At 35.8% G+C, this 20,379-nt stretch overlaps 1 protein-coding gene across 3 annotated transcripts in view; it reads right to left on the bottom strand.

Moving 5' to 3' along the window:
• The window catches only part of LOC117429276 (protein unc-13 homolog C), a 100,274-nt gene that overhangs the window by 17,882 nt on the left and 62,013 nt on the right, over positions 1-20,379 (bottom strand). For 2 of the 3 annotated variants that reach the window (XM_058998731.1, XM_058998732.1), the window contains exons 19-23: positions 11,899-12,025; positions 9,865-9,961; positions 9,527-9,670; positions 9,265-9,342; positions 6,274-6,351 (exon numbers count right to left, since the gene is read on the bottom strand). In XM_058998731.1, coding sequence (XP_058854714.1) covers positions 6,274-6,351; positions 9,265-9,342; positions 9,527-9,670; positions 9,865-9,961; positions 11,899-12,025 — 524 coding nt within the window. Of the gene's footprint in view, positions 1-5,973; positions 6,001-6,273; positions 6,352-9,264; positions 9,343-9,526; positions 9,671-9,864; positions 9,962-11,898; positions 12,026-20,379 lie in introns of all 3 variants that reach the window. The other variant, XM_058998730.1, reaches the window with a different exon arrangement.

The raw sequence follows: 20,379 nt of genomic DNA, 5'->3' as shown, positions 1-20,379 counted from the left end.
ATTAATTACTTTGACATCTTCAAGTCCTGTTGAATAAGGATTTTAAATAAATCAAATCTACTTCAAAATAAAAAGATCCACAAACAAACAAGTTAAAAAAAGATCCAATAAAAAAAGACCAGTCAGCTGTTTGCAAGACAAGTAGAAGAGAAGTCTACAACAACAACAAAAGCTCTTGATACTAATGATTATTTCTCAATTGAAATCCCTTGCAGTAGGTTGAACTAAATACATCATTGCTGTGTTCACAAAATCTATACATTACAAGTCCCTTTTAAAAGTTAATATTTGATTGATTCATTTGATTGCCACCTCTTTTGGAGCCACCTCTAATTTCAAGAGGTCTGTCCACAGGGAGACAACAGGTAGCAGTAACAGAGAGTTAAGAAACAGAAAGTAGAGGATCTAATAATCTGCTGTAGCCAACACTCCCATTTGTTGTGTCTGCCCTTTCACAAGGTTTATCACGGTGCACCCCTGCGTTATTTCTCTGGGGTATTGGCCATCACAGGTGTTATATGATCTTGCCAACAAAAGTCAGTTCTCAATTTGTCAAGTTCCCAGGCATGATATATATCTGGAGAAGAAGAGATCATAGCCTTTTGTGATGGAGGTTAACCTTCCAGTCACTATGGGGTGAAACCTTAGTAATCTGACTAGTTTACAGCAGGAGAGGGTACTGGTAGCAGGACAGGCATGGTTTAAAATAAGATTCTCTATGTTAGCCAAATTCTCTAAAGTTATTTCTTAACGATCTATGTAGTAAAACAACAGCATAATGTATTACTTCATTATTAGCACACAGACTGGTTTTACTTCTTGTATAGATTGGGGAAGGCTGTTCAGTCATGGCACTTATTATTACATATCTCAAAGCTATATAATAACATCTAATAACTCAATATAATAACTCAATATGGGAGCAGCAGTTCTACTAACAATGATACACACACCATACCATAGTAATGGACATTTAAATTAGTAATTCAAATGACATTTGAAGTTCTTTAAATAAGTGGCCAATGTTTTTTGATAGGCAACAGAACTAGCACTAGAGGAAAGAATACCTAGCAACATTATGTTATCAGAAATGTGCTTTAGTCAAGGATACAGCATTGTTTAGAAACAGAGTTGAGCTCTAATTTCATGTGAGCAGGCTGTGCTTTAGTCAAGGATACAGCATTGTTTAGAAACAGAGTTGAGCTCTAATTTCTTATGAGCAGGCTGTGCTTTAGGCTAAGGAATACAGGAACAATTGAACTAGGAAAGATAAGATTTTAGTTCTGATAAAATTGCTTTGCTATACTGGGAATGTGTGAAGAAAACCACATTAGCAATTTGTGGGTAATAGTAGAACAAAAGGAGCTGAATGTTTGCAGCCTGTCCCCCAACATGAAGTAATTCCACATCACTGAGTGATTCACTGTTTGAAAATAGTATGCAATCTAGGCCTAGTGTCAATTGTAAGATATACTAGGATATTTCCTGGTGTCTATTGAGCCGAACAGTATATCGCAGTTCTTACTGTTTCACGGTAATAGACTGATCACAATCTGTTGTATCAAGAAATTAATAATATCATGCATCAAACAGCCTTCATATGCTTGAGTTTGGTAACAAACACAAACAATCAAACATGCTGATACGTTTTGATACGTTGTAACTTTTACATCCTGCAGACAAAGCACTTGCTGAGATGCTCTCAGGAGGATTCAGGATCCTGATGAATTATGGATTTATTGGACGTACATCTACTGCAAGAAGCGGCAGCACTGGCCTCCATATAGTCATTATGGTGGTCTGACATTGAAAAGCACAAATGGTACACTTCACAAATCAACCTGCAGTAGCTTCATAATGCACATATATTTTTTGTTTTATGGCAATAGCATGTCAAAAGTTACCAAAATGAAAGCCATACTATAAATCAAAATAATGGATATTTTAGGTGTATATACTGTATTATTAGATGCATTAAAGCAAACCAATACAGCCTGCCATCGTTAAGATTTCAGATTTTAATTCTCTTATCAAGAGCTCCAAATTTATCACTGAACACATTTCTTTTCAGTTTGCAAATAATAAGAAAATCGAATGTGTATCCTTTTTAATTTGCTTAATACTACTTTGGTTTCATTTAGATGCATATGGTGTTTTCCATTGACATGCTTTTGAAAACTCAGATAAATACACAACACTATATGTAGGTTCATGTATCCTTTTTAAAATCATTTGTAAACAAAAAAAAAGGCTAAATTATATATACTAAAAAATTAAGAAATAAAACCCAGGTCGTCATTCTAAAAATTAAACCCAGAATATTAAAGTTCCAGTAGAGTTGTAGCCAGTATGCTAAAGTGCATATAGAGTACACATAGTTAATTCAAGTTACATGAAGTTGTATAACGAGAAAGAAATTGTGAAACATATTTACAGAATGGGTTCTTTTTTTCAGGTAACCGCGGTAACCACAGTAAGTTGGACCTGGGGACCATTTATGTGCATGGAGCATTAGCATTACAAAATCCCCCGAGTGCAGCAAACTGCATGTCATTGTCTAAGCATAAGGGTATGGCACTGCTTAACAAGCACCAAACAAGGAATTCTGGATCAGAACACACAATAACAACACATACAAAGAAATTATGTATTCCAGAGGAAAAATATGATTTTTCCATATTTATAAAAATATGATTTTTCCATATTTATAAAAATATGATTTTTTTATGATTCTGGATTTTGTATAGCTTGCAGTTAATGTTTAAATGCTCTGATCCCACATTACCTGCATATATCAGAATAAAGTGTCTACCTTTGGACCTTCCAGTCTATTTCATTGCAAAACCTTGCTCTAACCAGGACCTTCATTCATGTATGTTAAACAGATACAAATTAAAAGAATGAAGGCACTGATTTGAAGTCCAATGGAATGGATCTGAAGAGTCGCTGTTGCCTCTTCTGATTTATGCCATATAAACCACTAAAACAAAGTCGCTGTAACCAATATAATTGCAAGTTTCCACCAAATACTTCCTGAACACATTATTTTCTAATAGCAGGGGATTTCTCTGACAGCAGGGAATTAGCTAGATGAACTAAACGTGCCGTTTGTTCCAGTTAGTAATAACAGGGATTGAAACGTCAGTATTTAAGCAATGCAATATTCTCCCAAGTCACCAAAACACGCAACATTATATTTAAAATTTAAAACTTTAAAAATCCAACATGCTTAACATGCAAATCCAAAACAGCAATCGGAACCCGAACCATCAAAATGCTATATTAAAAAAAGTGTGAAATGCTGAGGAGTGAAGCTTGAAATGAAATAATCAGTTTTGTGCCATTACAGTGCTTATTGAGGTGCACTTGAATAGATATCCGTTTTCATGCCACCCCCTCAACCTCCGTGTGACAGATATGTCCCATTACAAAGACAAGGGAAGATCCATCAGTGTGCAGGGTAAAAAGTGGCATGTATTGGAGACAGTGTTGAAATGAGCATGATGGAAGGGATGCACTTGATGCAAGCACATTATCAGTGCCATACCAATAATTCTGATACATTTTGTAAACCATTTAAATTATACATATTTTTGTATTCCTTTTTATCTTCACACATTACAAGTCAACATGCCTGAAGACACCTATTGACTTATTTACAGTGCAATTCCTCATTAGCTACAAGTACAAGATAGTCCGCAGGCAATTAATTTTGTCACATGACTGTATTCTTTGTATTAAAACATTTTACATAATTTATCATTTTATTATGATGATGGGGTAGGACCAAGAGGGGAATATGAATTATCAGGAAAGGGCATTTCCTAATTCTGCACATGCCTCTGTGTTGACAAAAGATTGTTTCCAATTTGTACAATTCATGAACTTTTTGTTGGTTAACAGTATGACAAATGATGAAGCACATAACTCCAAACACGGTCACCCTTTTGTATGAAGCACATAGCTCTAAACATGGTCACCCTTTAAATGTAATAAGTACCTTCATCTTTTAAAATATATAAAAATAGAATATATCCAAACACATACCAAGCTTTTATATTGCTTCCCTTTGGACTGCCAACATAAATGATTAATTAATACACAAACAATATATCACCCAATATGGAATGTTACAAGGTCAAACTGCTTGGCTGGCAAGTGTACAAGTCTTAAAGATTTGCTGAGCTAAATCATATCAACCAAGATTCTCCAGGTGTCACCAGAACACATTCTTTTTCTTGAAGAATACCCTGCCTCTTCAAATCCAAGCTCAAACAAATTTCATCTTTAAAATGACAATTCCTAAAATGTTTCCTCTGTCACTGGAGTACTTGGCACAGTAGTATTTACTGCTGCCACTTGAATTCCAAAGCTGTAATAGATAATTTATCATTGTGCCACCATCACACATCAGCCATAATAGAGAACACAACATGGAAGAGAGGGAACTCATGACGCAGGACCTTGTGGGGATTGGTTTTGGTGTTTTATGGACCCTAGGAATACATCCCATTAAACAGAATAGAATCTATAGGGAACACCTCAACAGTGCAAATCATTTGATGATACCCAAAGCAGCGCAGCGGTTATAGGAAAAGTCGATGCCAAAACATTTCAACAGAGAGTTCATTTTTAATGTTAAACAAAGATATTTATTGTATTACTTTCAAATTTGAATAAAGGGTGCCAATCTTCTATAAATACAGGTGATCTACACAATTCAGTGCCTGTCATGCTCTATACATTTCCCATGTAGGTACAGTACTATAACTGAATACAGTATATCGTTGTAACTATATACAGTATGCTGTGGCAACAATTTTAAATCTGATGTAATGTATAGGTTATCAAACTGCAGAATAGGGTTTATCATTAGTGCATGCTAAGAGAGCATGGTCTTTCTGTCAGGTTCACCTTTAATGTTATTAATCCAAGTTTCATTACAAAAAGTGGTAATTTAATTAATTAAAAATGGAAATTTTAGACCTAAACCCAATCAATAATGTGCTTTTAATCTGATTACTGATTCTATTTTGCCTGATCACTGTGCATTGTTTTACAGACTCCTTAATGACTTTAGAGAAAAGCTACAGAATTGTATGGATAATTAATCTATCTGGGAGTTTCTGTATTCCAAGTGATCTCTGAACAGACAGTCCCTTTGAAATGAGTTACAATGACCGACCAGAGATTTCAATCTTAAAAATCTTAAAAATGGCACTATCACAGACCACCTTACACTTATTTGTTCTTATATTTAGGGATGATAATAAATCATGAATACATCACCCCTGTGGGAAAGTAATACGAGAATAAATGTAGAGTTTAGGAGTAGTTCTATTAAAATACTTTTACCTTTATCACAGGTCTATCGCAACTGTCAAGGAAAAAGCCAGACCTTTTGTATTATCATGTATGTATCAAGAAGAAAAAATAGGGTCAGCAGCTTTAATTAATACCGTTAAGAAAAAGTCATCAAGGACTGATCACATTGAGATTAAATAAAGTTTAAAATCCAAGACTGAGCAAGAGTTTTCCCTATATCTTTAGTGCATCTTATATATGCTATGATTGTCTGAAGGGGAAATCCTTTCCAATCCAGACTACAGAATTCCCGAAGTACTGCACTTTCTAATAGTTGAAGGATTCTGCTATGCAATGAATGTTTCAATTGAATGCATTGCTAACTTCAAAACTAGAATGGGATGAGAGGATCTAATGGAGAGAATGGAATGATGACCATAATGTCCACATTCCAAAATGGACTGTTTAATAAACCATGGGTGCAAAACGAAGTGCAGTTCAGTGAGTTGAAAGTGTAGACATATGTATAATCACATGGTTCAGTGGATGACTGTCATCGCAAGGCTCACAATATATGTGTGGGGCGTGTATTATTAGGTGCAAAGGTCAACCTGGGCGTGCATTAAAGCTCATTCAATTAAGTAGCATAAGGAGTCCTTTTTAACAGACCTTACAAAAGGCAACTGCCCCTTCATCCTGCAGCCCAGCGGAATGAAGAATAAAAAACAGTAAACAACGACAAGGCAGATTACAAACAAAGCACTCGTAACTTAAACAAATAATAATAAAAAAAATGTTAGTAACTTAAAATAGAAATATATCACAATCAATGCCATAGGATACACAGTAAATACAAACACTAGTCATCATTTGCAGTGTGTTCATATTTAGGATTAGATTTTAAATTAAACATTGATGGCATGAATACAATAAAAACCAAGGCATAATAGTGCTGCATGAACCACTGACCTCCTTGCCGCCCATAGACTCAAACATCTTTTCCAGCTGAACCCTCAGTTGTTGAATGTTGTTCATCAGGATGCAAGGCTGAAGGAAAGTTGATGGATAGATACATTAGTAATTGCAAAATGCATCTCTGACCAAAATTACAAAATATTTAAATGAAGAACTGGGGTCTTATACCCTTCAAAATCTGTAATAATTCAAATAACCTGAATTTCCTGAATGTTAACAGGTGATTTTCCAGCCAGTTACAGGTCACTTAATTTAAATTCCACAGCACACTGAGACATTTCATTTCTATTTGCCTGTCAGTTACTTACAGTAATCACATCCTCCAAACAAAAGTTAGGACATAATGAATTGATTGTTCTTCCACTGTGATAGAGTTAGCAAGGCATTTATCTGCCCTTATATACTCTAATAATGAAAGCAGTGGAAAAAAAGCTGAGGATTGAGTATTTCAATAGATACAAGATAAATCTCTTGGACGCCAACAGAATGTGTGGGTGACAGGCTTGTAGGGAATATTGTTAATATAGGAGATCCAGGTTGCAGTCAAATTGCAGCATAATGATTTATGAGGATTAATAATAGGACAATCATACAATTCCAAAAGACCCAGACTGGAGTTCCAAACACACAGATAAACATAGAAGTGTGGCAGTCTGGCTCTGCAATATAAACCATGCAGCTGGCATTTTAGATTAAGCTTTTCAAAACAAATAGATTAAAAAATACACCACACACTGAATTCCAATTCCTAATACCGGTGTGGTGTTATTTTGTGGTACGCGTTACAACGTGGTACACCATGTACTGTGTTTGCCCTGGAATGCACAATTGATTTAAAACAAGGAAACACCCATCTGAAAGGGGTACAATGTACTAAGTTTAGCTCTTAAAAGTTATTTTTAATATTTTTTTTTCACAATTCAGCAAATGATGTGACTTTAACTGATAAGCAACAAATTGGGTTATCTAAAATTGTAAACATATATATGATTTTGTGGGTGAACTACAGTTTGTCTTGTTCATAGTAATTTGTGCAGTAGCCACTCAAAGCACTGACAGTGTACCACTTTCTGGCCCTACAGGGGTAATTCAAATGTTCTTCATTACATCATTTTTGTATGCCAGCAATTTGTTCTGCTGACCTTTGTCAAGATTTTACGCAAACAAATGAAGAGGGCTTCTAGTCATGAACAGAGTCAAAAGGCCCTTTCAGAACAGGAATTGCCAAAATAATTAATTGCTGTTCAGTACTAATGCATTCATATTATTGCAATATTAACTAATTTCTGCAATGATGCAATCTGAATAATCTGTAAATGTATTAACCTTTTGGAGAATTAAAACAGACAGTTTAAAAATATACCATGCATATTAATAATACATTTTTAAATGATTATTCTAACATCCAAAAATGTTTGTCTTGTTAGAATAAGGGTGTAATTGATAACAATGATGAACGATACATTTATTCTCCGTCAATTTCATTACAGTCTAAAAATCTGGAATTAAGTTATATTGAGAGAATAGATTTATCATGTTAGGAACTGGACAAAGCAAAAGTACACTAATTAAACATATATACTGAGCATCTTATAAACCTGGAGAACATGCTGAAAGGCATCTGTAAACCCACAATGAGTGTACACTGGGAAGAAGTCAGTGTCCAGAGAGCTCTGATATCTGGTGGTAAACTTTTCATTTACTGTATTAGCTGAGATTCCCACCAAAATGTTTTCGCCTCCTGTTAGAACTTAATAGCTTTATGCCCCCCTCCACAACTCTGGCAACTATGAGTTAGTAAGGAGAATATCTCTAAAAATCAGTTACAGAGGGGACCAAAATATCAGAAATGGAGTTTCAGAAGCAGCCCCAGTGGTTGAATTTGGAGTATTTTTGCTGGAAAAGTCAGTAAGCTTGGTAAATAATAATCAAAATAATGTTGTAGAAACAACAATGGAGAATGGTAGTGGACATACTGTAATAGGATATTAATAGGTTTGGATTTACATACACTGCATATGAAAATGCACATGATATTAATCCTGTGGTACTGGGAATAAACACCAGAAATATAACTGGACACTTCCAGGTATTCTATTATTATAAAGAATGTAAGGGCCCTTTATTTGAAAAAAGTGGATTTTCCTGTAACTAAGTTTCACACTCTCATGATTTATTTTAAATCTGCACTTGCTTCAAAAATGCATCCTATGAGTACTAGGATTTTTTTAAGTGGCTTACCTCTGTATTATATTTCAAACCCTCAAAATATAAAGTTGCTGAATGCTATCTTTGATTTCTAAAGAAATGTAATACTTCAGACCACTCTGAAATGTAAAAAAATGATCAATACTGCAGACAAGTGATGTTAAAGTTTAGAGATTGATTGTAGAATGGATCTTGTCCCCACTCCATCAGTCACACAACAACACAGTGACTACTATACAACATGAACCTGGAAATATTGAGCAGTCAAAGCTGCATTTACCATTAGCAATTAGAATGATTCAGCTCTTTCCTCCTGAAAGGCTTCAGCAATTGTGGCTCTTCATAATAAAACAACCTGCTCTTCACAAGTTCTGAAGACTTCAGTTGATTCATAGGTTATTAAACGTTATTATGCTAACACCTGGGGTTTGTAAGTGTTGGGTTACACTTTTTATAAATTGCATTGATAGCAATATAATCCAGATTTATTACATCTATTAATGGCTTTACTGACTGGCTAAATGATGCTACCTTTCAGCTTATGCAAAAATCAGCATGGAATCTATATAACCCTCATCATTTGCCCACACAGCACTGCTAAATAGCCTCAATTTCAAAATTGCTCCATAACTAAATAGTTTATCTTAGTGACACTGTTATTTTGAAATTAACATGAATTGTATGCAAATATGCATATCAATTACAGTATAAAGTGAAAACAGTAAAAACAATGAAATAGAAAGATAAAATAATAAAAATCAGTTTATCCTTACATACCAGTTTCTCCTTTGAAAGATATGATCCAAAATATTTAGATATAATTGCAGCATATTGGAGTAGCACTTTGTTTATGGTCTGGAAATAAAGAGCAGAAAATTGGTTAAACACCCAAACTACAGTTTGCGCAATACTCTAGATTATGTATCTAAATGGTACTGAATTGCCTAATTAAGAAGGCTGTATCCAGTACATGTATCATATGCCATACTAGACAATGGCCATTACTGTTGTAAAAGTAGACCATAATCAATGAACTTACATTTGCAAACCGCCTCATGAAATGTGCTAAAGCTTGGGGGTTGGGGCACTCCAGTTTCTTGATGATCTCAAAGCTCTGATTCAGTTGTGTAAAAACATCCACCACAGAGCAAGAGAAAAGGGCATGCTCCGATGTTGGTTGGAACTAAGGGAGAGAAAAAAAAAAAAATTAAGTCTCCTACAGTATATAATACACTGAACATTTTATTAGAGTTGTAAATATGAAATTCCTATTTCAAGGGCATAATGCTACCATAAAACTATAAGAAGCAAGGGCAATTTTTTTTTTCAAAATTAAGATTTGAGGAATAGTAAAGCAATTGTCTATTCTTCACTTACCCCATCCTTCTTGTCTCTCTCCAGCGCTCCATGGAGAAATTCCATCGAAACATCCTCATTTTCATCCAACCATTGAATGACAAAGGCCTCAAACCACCTGTCACAAATTATATCCATTCACATTCATACTATATTCTTAAGTAGCATTAACATAAGGTTCACTTCGGTAAATTTGGTTACAGTTTTTAAATGTAATTGCTCTTGGCATCGTTTTAATGCCCATTTTGTTTTACAGACTCTAGGACCATCTTGAAATATGAAATATGAAATATAAACCTATTCTGGAATGACTATACTTAAACAACTGGTACTGTTTCCTGTAAACTGCAATTTACTGTATATAACGTCAAACCGAGGCTAGGAATATGAAAGCACTTCCCTGCGTGGGTCTCTGGAACCTGCCTGAACTTTAGAAGGTAATTGAGTCAGGGTGTCCTGGATAAGCCTCATTATGTGCACTGAAATCCATTTGTACCATTAACTCTATTCAAATTAAGTCGCAGAGGAAATTCAGTCACATCTCAGTTTGAAAAAGTAGGGCAGGGCAAATTCTCTTATGAATGAGGCTGAGTTAATTAAGCATTCCATTGAAGGAATATTTGATCAGGCTGCTTGCTCAGAAAGCATTCCCAACTTCCTCCTAGAATAATAAGGGAATTTGAAAGTTAGGGCGTTGTCTTAAGTCATCTTCTGAGAGCAGAACAAGATGCAGATTTATTTCTTTATTTGTATTGATGCTGTGTGTTACTAATGTCCCTACAAAAAACTGAACATAAAAACCTAATTTGCAATTTAAAGAGTAGGTAGCAGGGTTCCGAAAAATATAGCGTTATACGTCCCCACGTGTTGCTGCAAGTGCTCTGGCTTTTTAGTTTCGTACCACATCATGGATCGTTATTGCTGTGTTACCTGTTTGACAATGCGGGCAACATTCCTTACACTATCAGGGCACTAGAGCGGCCATTTTGAAAAGACTGATGTGATCTTGTAAAGATTATGACAGGCACAACCATATTTTCTTTTTTAAACTGAAAGATGCAGCCCTACATGTCTCTGTTTTGTCCTCAGCCAGTAAATCAAAGAACATTTCCTCCCAGGGATTTTGATACAGTATGCCAGTTTATCCAGCATGCTAACTATGTTCCACAGCATAAAGGACATGTCTTGTTTCCACTTGCAGGTTTAATATTTCAAGTGATAAGAGATTAGGTAAAATGTTGACCAATCAGTTGTTTTCATTCTGGATTAAGAGCTCTTGAAAGGGATGTATGATGGGCTGTTATGGTTAGACTCTACATACTAAGCAGCAATACAGTTTAGTTGTTTTGATTAATTGATATTATCAAGGACTGTACAGATTAAGCATTTTTTTGTTATGCTGTAAATATTAGTTGAGGCGATCAAACTGAGGCAACCACTTAACTTTTTGTGGATGATAACTACTGCTGTGTTTTTTTTATGGTAAAAATGACTTACTTCACAGCATTTCACAAAATAGGTATTTAAAACCTTATAACAACGACTCAAGGGATCGGGGAATGAACTAGAAAGGTGACATTGCAATACAGTTGATTTAACAAGGGGATTAATTAGACTGGTCTCTGTACAGACATGCAATCCTTCTACAGGTGTAGCACCCGCTTAGAAAATGTTGTATACAGACCCCTATGCACAGGGGGAATTCAAATGAAAACGGGACAGCATGGATTGCAGCTAAGCTACAGTTACAGATGGAAACAGTCAATATTAAGTGCTAGTTCTACATTCATTTGGCATAAATTGGAAATGCTGGTGGCGACACTCAGTTCCTGACAGACGGTATGAATATTGAGTTCCAGTTTAAGAATCAGTGATCTGTCTTGAGATTTCTAATTTCTAACTGCAGATTCTAGAATCCACGTGTAACCTATTCTGAGCTGGTACATGATGGACGTACTGTGCTAAGACTTCTCTTCGGTTCACAAATAGAAGGTGGTGAAAAAGGTTGCATTTACTGTGATTTGTATATTGCGTTTATAAAGTATTAATACTTACAAAGAATATTCTGGGACTGTATCCTTAAAGGCAGGGAGGTCTCGTACATATTCATTATAAAACCATTTCACTTTGAAGTGCAAGTTCATGTACTCTGTGCTCTTGCATAGACGTTGCTTCTCGTGCTCTGCATGAAGAATACAAGAAAGTTATCATTTAATACAACTTTCTTTTATATAAGATAAAACATATAGAGGGCTTATAGTTCCTTTAGCACATTCTGAATACAGATTTATTTTGAATTTATACCCTTCTGCGGCTTAATAATACCAACACAAATTGACATTTTCCATTAACTAGGGGTCCGGGGGACTATTTGAGGCTCCGGTTCATGAAATATTAAGATAGATTAAGTATTGTATGCATGCAAGAATCTGAATGTGAAAACCGGGTCAAATACACATTTCCCAGAAGTAAATACAAATGATCTTAAAGTCCTTTTTTTTCCCACCTTCTAGCGGCTAGGTAAATAGAATTGCAAGCAACTCTTATTTTTCTATCCACTGATTTCAAATACCACTTATTTCCCCCGTTGCAGGCTGAAACAAACAACAGGCACCACGAGGGGCAACATGCAACAGAACACACATTATTATGGAACTTCAGTTTCTTCAATAAGGTTGCCTGATATGGGTGGTACCGGTAATCAACGAAACTACAAAAGAAAACACTGACACTTCATTTCAAATTATTTGCACTTGGAAAAGGAGGGTTTTAATTAACAAAAAGTATATAACTCACCTTGAAACTGGATTTAAGTTATTTGGTGCTAAAAAAACAGAAAACAAAACAAAACAAACTACAGTATGGCTTTGCTGGGAGAGGCAGCAGTTGCTGTAGCAGTAGCAGCAAATGTAATTTTAGAGCTTGAGTGCGAGCGTGAGATTGACAGACTCCGGCTGGGACGCTGACGATAGAGAGAGAGGGTGTACAGGATGGGGATTAATTTCTTAGATTTACCAGATGACAATCTAAAAACTCGATTGCGTCTGTATAGGGCATTTTGTCGACCTCTGTTAGACTGCGGGAGGACCTTGAATTGCCTACGAAAAGGGGCCGTGCCGTACATCTGCATATGAAGGTGTTGGCTTGGCAGCATTGTCCTTCTATGTCTCTGGGTCGTTTCAAAGGATCACGGGTGACTTGGTAATGATTATATCAGTATCCCACTTAATCAGGAGCAGCTACAAAATATTAAAAGGGAGTTTTATGACATTGCTGGATTTCCCAGAGTAATGGGAGCCATCGCTTGGACACACGTTGCACTCAAATCACTGCAGCACCACGCATATACATATGTGAACAGGGAGAGGTTCCATTCACTGAACGTGCAGGTGATTCATCCTATAACATCTGGAACGTACGTGTAAATTTCACTGGTTCCTGTTGTGACTCAGTTTGACACAATCTGTTGTGTTTAATTATGTTCAGATACCCAATACACCAGATGGCATATCAGTAGGTAAGTTTTATAGGTACCTAAATAATGATATATTTATTGTTATGAAAATATGTGCCTTTTTTATACTTGTGGTTAGGAATTAGATTTATTCACTTGTTATAACCATTTGTAACCTTACGGAACATGTGTTGTATTGCTAAAATGATATACCGTTATTTGCACCCAGTGTAATGTTACTACCAAGAAATTATCATTGCAACTGTAGCCTAGTTGAATTCTGGATATGTACAGTATATGACAGCTGACCTCTACTGTAGATTTTATTTGAATTATACAAATAAAAACCTAAGAGTAAATAATGAAATCTTGGTATAGAAAACAGCATACTATTACAGGTGATTGCAGATTTGCAATGCATCCTTATTAGGGAGTTCTATCTGAATTTTAAAAGCTTAATAAATATATAATGAAGTTTAAAATACCTGGTATACATGTATAATAACTAACAACTACAAACACAAATGGCACTTCAAACGTATTTATTTATAGCCTACAATCGTACATACTGAAATACATACAAAAGTAAATTCCAATGCCTACCACACCCACCTAAAAAAAAAAAAGAAGAGAAAAAAGGTATTTTTTTATTTTTAAGCAAAAAAAGATTGGAAAATGCACATTAAAAGAAAAAGTATATAATAAGCTGTGGCGAAATATCCCCCCGAATGAGTGTAAATGACTCATGGGATTTAATTAATTATTTTTGTTATTTTTTATTTTTAAATCTGTGCTGTTCGATTTACATTTTATATGTGAATTGTTCTAAATAAATATACATTCTGGATAAAAAAAAACATGTATAATTTTATAAATTATACACAAAATAGATATTCCCATTATTTTTTATTTCCACTTGGCTGCTGCTCACAGGTGGGACAGCTGTCTCCCTGTACCCTAGCAGTTTCCATAACAGCAAATTCTGCTTTCCATTCATTTTTTTTGATCTTGTTAACATGCATTTTGATTAATGACTTCCCCTTATCTAATGACCCGAGACAATTAAGCTTTTTAATGAGAAATGCGTTCATTAACGACCTCATCGACTCAATTTAAAAGCATTAACGGATTCATTTTATTAACAAATTTCGTTTGAAAATCACTCGCTTCTAAAGCTGTCACTATTATACCACGAGTTCGATACAATAACAGTGTTTTTTGAAAATCCTGCCCCTCAATATCTAGATAATATGCCGTAGCAAAGTCTTTTAAAGAGGAACCACAAATGACCAAGAAGAAGCTATTCTGTAATATACTGTGTACAAAAGCACACCTGCTTTACATAATTTGAAACTGAGTCTAGGGACAGACGAATAATGTCTCACAAGTGTAATGTATTGAATTTGGTAATCAGAAAAACCTATTAAGCAACAGTGCTTGTTTTAGGGCGTCTCCCAGAAGCATAGCTATCATTATTTACAAGTTCAGTTTCTCCTTTCATTTTACTGTCTCTAATGTACTGCTCAGGATGCAGAGTTTTTAAGTGTTATAGGAAAAAGCTGGATTTGCAGTCCATTTTAAGTCGATCTCAGAGACAGCCTTGAAATAATCAACCATAATCTAAAATCAACCGCCCCCTATTCATGACAGCAACACCCCCTCCCCAGGAAACATTAAATAGCAGCTGTGCCTCACAGTATTACAGGAAAACAATGTCAGAACCGTCTCCTGTGTTGTGATATCTGAAGTCTGGGTTGATTGGCTTAGTGATTGTTCAGTCTAATTGGACTACTGAAATTGCTAAGCCGAGAAAGCAGTATTTTATTGTATTATTATTTTTTTTTACATACAGATTGAAAGAAATAATAAAATGTGACAGTGCCACTTTAATAAGTCTATTGTTTGTACTGGGGGCAGATGTGTTGTTTCACAGAAAACTTTACAAGCTGGCTGAGGAAGAAGTGACATCTTGCAGCCCCCAGCCCACACCCTATACCCCACAGGGAGCAGCTGCTCTGAGTGCAATTTCACTGCATTCTCATTTTCTGTGCCACAATTTCCCCGAGGGCGACTTTCCTTTCTGTCAAACCTTTTGGTGAACGCAAAACTAATCTTCAATGTAAACAGCACAAAGAAAAACTGCATACATGATTTTAATTAGTTCAATACAAGCTATAGAACACAGTCATCAAAGAAGAAAAAATGTGCTTCTGAGGGAAATCTTCCCAGGGACCTAACTCAATAATAATAATAATAATAACAACAGCAATTTATAAAATGCAGGCCTTGACGGATTTATAAATCATGCTGTATGTCACAGACAATGAACTTTCCTGTTAAAGAGAACTACATAAATCTGAACTGCAGGATTGGGTTTAAAAGGTTAACAGGACAACTTGATATAAAACAATTTTATCATTTATTATGAACCTGTGAATTGTTATTATAAAGGGAACATGTCATGGTCAATGGTGTTCTAATGCATCGTACAGTATGTTGGTACATTACACAAATGTTGGCAAATGACACTGCGCATCCCTTTAACTGAAATCTCGTTATGCAATACCCACTTGAAATCATATGCCAATGCATAACAGGCAGACGGTAAGCCTGGGGGAAAATCCCTTCATCAATTTAAAAAAAACTGGAATTACACACAGCAAAAACTAAAACAGGTTTATCCCACCTCCTCGCTCCCCCACACAGCCTGCTTCAAACACCAATAACACTATAGCAAGCCTATAGGAAGACATATTAGAACACATTGGTAAATGTTTAAATAAATAGGAAAATGCATATGAAAAAAAAAAAAAACTATTTTAGAAACTTTTGATAAATGTTCATAAGAACTGCAGCAGCACAACATGTAGGGCTTTGGGATATAAATCTATTGAATAATTGCTGCAGTGAAGTTCTTCTGCTTGCTGTTTGGTTTAGTTAACATGGACACTAAATATGATGGAGCAGTAGTAATCAAAGTGCATCTTTCAAAACTGCACATGCTAGACCTACATATTGTAGCCAGCCGATCCATATGTTATTTGTCGTATCTGCAATCTGAATCTTTAAAACCTCAATGTGCTCAACCCAGCACCCAGGTTCCAATGGTATGAACTTGATGAGAGGACAATTAATTATATTACATACACATTATAGTGAACTTTAAAACATTCCTTCTGTACACTTTTCCTGGGTTTCTCAACAAGCTTTGTGATTTAAACTTTGTATCTTCCTACAGTTTGGTTTACTATTGGATGCTTCCTTATGATAACAACATTTGCCACTAATTTACCTGACCTGGAATCGATCCTTTTAGAACAGGTCCAGCAGGCACATGTAATCATTTTGTAAAAGCCCCTCTCCTGGGTGCAGAGGCATGACTGCTTCAAATGTGTCAGTCTGGCACAGATGTTTTCCTCTAATGCCCTTAAACCCTCAGCATGCATGATTGAAACCTAAAAAACTCTGACACTATTTCAATTCCCAGGCTGGCTGGCAGAGCTACAGTACAGTACAATACAGAGCTCATGGAATCAGCCCTTTCACATCTGAACACATGTGTAAAACAGGTATCACTTCTAAACAAGAGTACCTAAAATAAGTAAACAGAGACCCAGATGGATGAACATCTTATAAAGTATAAGTGTAACACAAAAACCGCATGTGGTTGTCCTAATGCACTTATTTGTATATTGCTAAATAATAATCAAAACTTGAAAAACATATTTTTTAACACAATGATAACTGCCTAGTGAATTCAGTAACGTATTGAATATCATAACTTGATTTATTTTAAATACAGAATTAATCAATGTAGCCTACTTCTACTAACCACTCTAAAGGACACCAGACCAGATGGCACAGTTAAAGACTTTAGATTGCTATTGAAGTCCTTGATTATCTCCAAGTAATAAAACCACCCTTCCAGAAAACATGTCAAGTGTGGTCTGAAGATGCTAGTTTGCAATACTAGCCTCCATGGACCATACAAGCGATTCCATTGACCTCTTTCTGCATCAGTCCAACAAGCTATACAATTGTATAAACATGGGAGCTCAACATATTACAGCAAATGATCTATTCAGGATTCTAAATAAATATGTAATGCTAATAAATACTGGGTTATGCATGCCATGGGCAATAACGTATAGATGACCCCAAATGCCAAATAAAACACTTTTTTGTTCCAGTTGACAAGCACAGTGCTTTTTTCATCTATTTTGTTGACAACCCCGCTATTATTATTCTGTGTACTATTTAATTTTTTTGAGACACGTAACCTTTGAGCCAGAAAACTACATGCATTATGAATTACAATTTGACACTTCACAAACACTACCTTATTGTTTTGCTGAAAATAAAGCAAAGGTTATAGGTCACAAGGGTTCTGAGAATCTTTTTTTTTTTGTTCTTACAAATATTTCCATTCTTCACTTATAAACCACTCATCTTGTTTTCCAAGGCCCATGTATAAGTGAAATGAGAGTTTTACTACTTTTCATGTTCGGAATAAATACAAATTTGCCATTAGGTGTTTCTTCATTTCTTAATGCCTCTGCTAAAAATTCTGCAAAGTGACAAGAAATTCAAAACATTTTCAGGCGTATCTGTAACTTGTCAGCAGAACTGATAAGCAATCCCAGTTAAACCCTTGGCTTTATTTTTTTCCTCGAGAATCTTTTTTTCAGAACTGTCTTGCTACAGAATTTAGATGAAAGCAACAGCCTCTGAGTCTTCATAACAAAATCCAGAGGGAATGAGAAGCAGCCTGATTGTGCTGACAGCCATCCCATTTTTAATATGAGGTCAGTTTATCATTAATTCGAGTGTTCTAAAAATAGTCTGATGACCATGATTTGTATATGCAAGAATCCTGTTGCTTTCCCATCAACACTCAAGGCTTTTTTGATGGCAGTCTTAAACACAAGTATTGAATAAAATATACTGCTTAATGTGGATACACACAATGCTTGTGCTTTACAAATGTAGTCTCCTGAAAAACCCAAGAGCACAAACAAAGCAGAAAGAACTATCAGTCAGTTTATTTGCGTTTATTTCAGAATATGTTCATATAACCTTATTTTGTTATTGCTTGCACTGGCTTTTTGCTATAAGCACACAAACATAGTTTCTATCTGTATCTAAATAATCTCTGTACTCTATCACTCGCTCGCAAGTTGGGTTGCATCGCGATACATTCAGCCAGAGGTGCAATTCAGCTTGAACAATTTTGCTCCTGCTAAATTGAATCCTCTACAAGGCTGATTTTTAATTGGGTTTGCTTTGGGTCAATTGTTAGGGAAGCACACATGGGCTAGGTTAGGTCAAGATCATGGACATGTGACCATTGCAGGAGCAGACAGAGCCTTAGGCCTCTGATCAGGGTTGCTGCTATTGGGGGTTGTCTTAAATAGAAAGTGTAGCAAGTTCCAATTTTAAAGGCAGGCAGAGACTGATCTTTTATTTCTCTGCATCCTGAAAAGTGCCTGCGATAATAAATTCAGGAGTAATTCTGAACACATTTTGAACTAAACCATACTATATAAAACTATGGTTGTTGAAACTTACAGTAACTGTCTAAATATTATCTGGTGCCACTATATTTTAAAGCTACCAAACGTCCCGGGTTGGCCGGGACAGACTGAAAATCATGGTTTTGTCCCGGTTTCAGATTTTCGTCCCAGGCACTGGCTGGGTTGATGGAACTATTTTCCTGGTGGAGGAATATTGTTTTCGCTGCTCAGGACTGCCTTGTGTGCACCATGTGTTTCTACCAGTGCAAGCATATTTCAGTGGTCTAACGCCAGCTGACTGGCACAGGAGCAGACATGTATTCAACACAGGCAAGAGAAATGGAAATTACAATGTCTAAACGCAAGTGTGTGTTTTGTGAAGCCCATACAGCTAGTCACAGACGAAGCTTCAACATGCACCGATAGAGTAGAGCAGGAACAAGACAATTATAATAATCTTTTGAGAATGTACCCTTCGCATTGTACAGAATATATAAGTTCCTCATGGATACCGAAAGAAACGGCTGACATCAGACAATATGAAAATAAATGGAAGAACAGATACAAGTAGCCTACTAAATCACAAAAATGAATGATTGAAAGAGGGCATATAAACTCATACTCTACAGAGTTTAAACTAACTGTGATCGATCGGTTGGAAAACGGTGAGAAGCTTTCAGAAATACTGATGAACTCCAGTGGTTTGAATCACAAATTCTGAATTTGATGTCTTTAATTGCTTTTGAAAAGAAAGTCTGAAAGAAAACAAAAGTAGCAGGTAGGCTATGTGTTTTACTTTTTCAGCTTTACATACTGTAAATTTAGCTTCAGCATTTTACCAGCGTCCCATAAAGCAGAATAGATTAAAATGTTCAGGATTCAGCACAACATCACACTTTATTGTGGATTACTGGTTCCCTAGTTTTGTCAATGTCATTAATTAACATACTAGTTAAAAAAAAGCCATGCTTTATTATGCTTTACTGCATAACTGACTGGGCTACATTTAAGCACATTCCTTCCTTTCAGTACCACCCCCGTGACAGCTTGTGACTGAGTCCAGAAGATGCATCAATGACTTCATTACACACTCCACTAGAATAATGAGAAAACAGTCCTATTAACACCTAACTATATTTTATTGCCACTTATCTACACAATGGTATGCCCACTCTTCTGTTGTGTTACAGTTGCTCTGTTTTCTTTCCATGTGTTCTTGCCATAGAAGGTCAGTCTTTGAACATGTTCCACTTCATTAGTTTCCACTCCAAGAAATGCTATTAACCTGAACAAGTTTGAAGTAACCAGTCAGAAACTAGGGAACATCTTTGGACCTATACAGATTGATTATGAAAAACAACCACCTCAGGTATTCAGCCTAGAAAATTGCTTCCCCGAATGTCTTTAAGTGGAGGAGGGGGGGGGGGGGGAAATTGCAATAAGGTTGTTCAGTCTATTTTGTACAGTATGCATCAGGTTTGGCAGCTCATTCCCACAGCAATATATTGTCATCCACTGCTAGTGTTCTCTTACAGAAGTATTTTACATTTTAGTAACTATTTAACATCA

Source organism: Acipenser ruthenus, chromosome 24, assembly GCF_902713425.1.
Source record: "Acipenser ruthenus chromosome 24, fAciRut3.2 maternal haplotype, whole genome shotgun sequence".
Lineage (NCBI taxonomy): Eukaryota > Metazoa > Chordata > Actinopteri > Acipenseriformes > Acipenseridae > Acipenser > Acipenser ruthenus.
The sequence above is the reverse complement of the archived record's forward strand: the minus strand, read 5'-3'. Positions and strand labels throughout refer to the sequence as shown.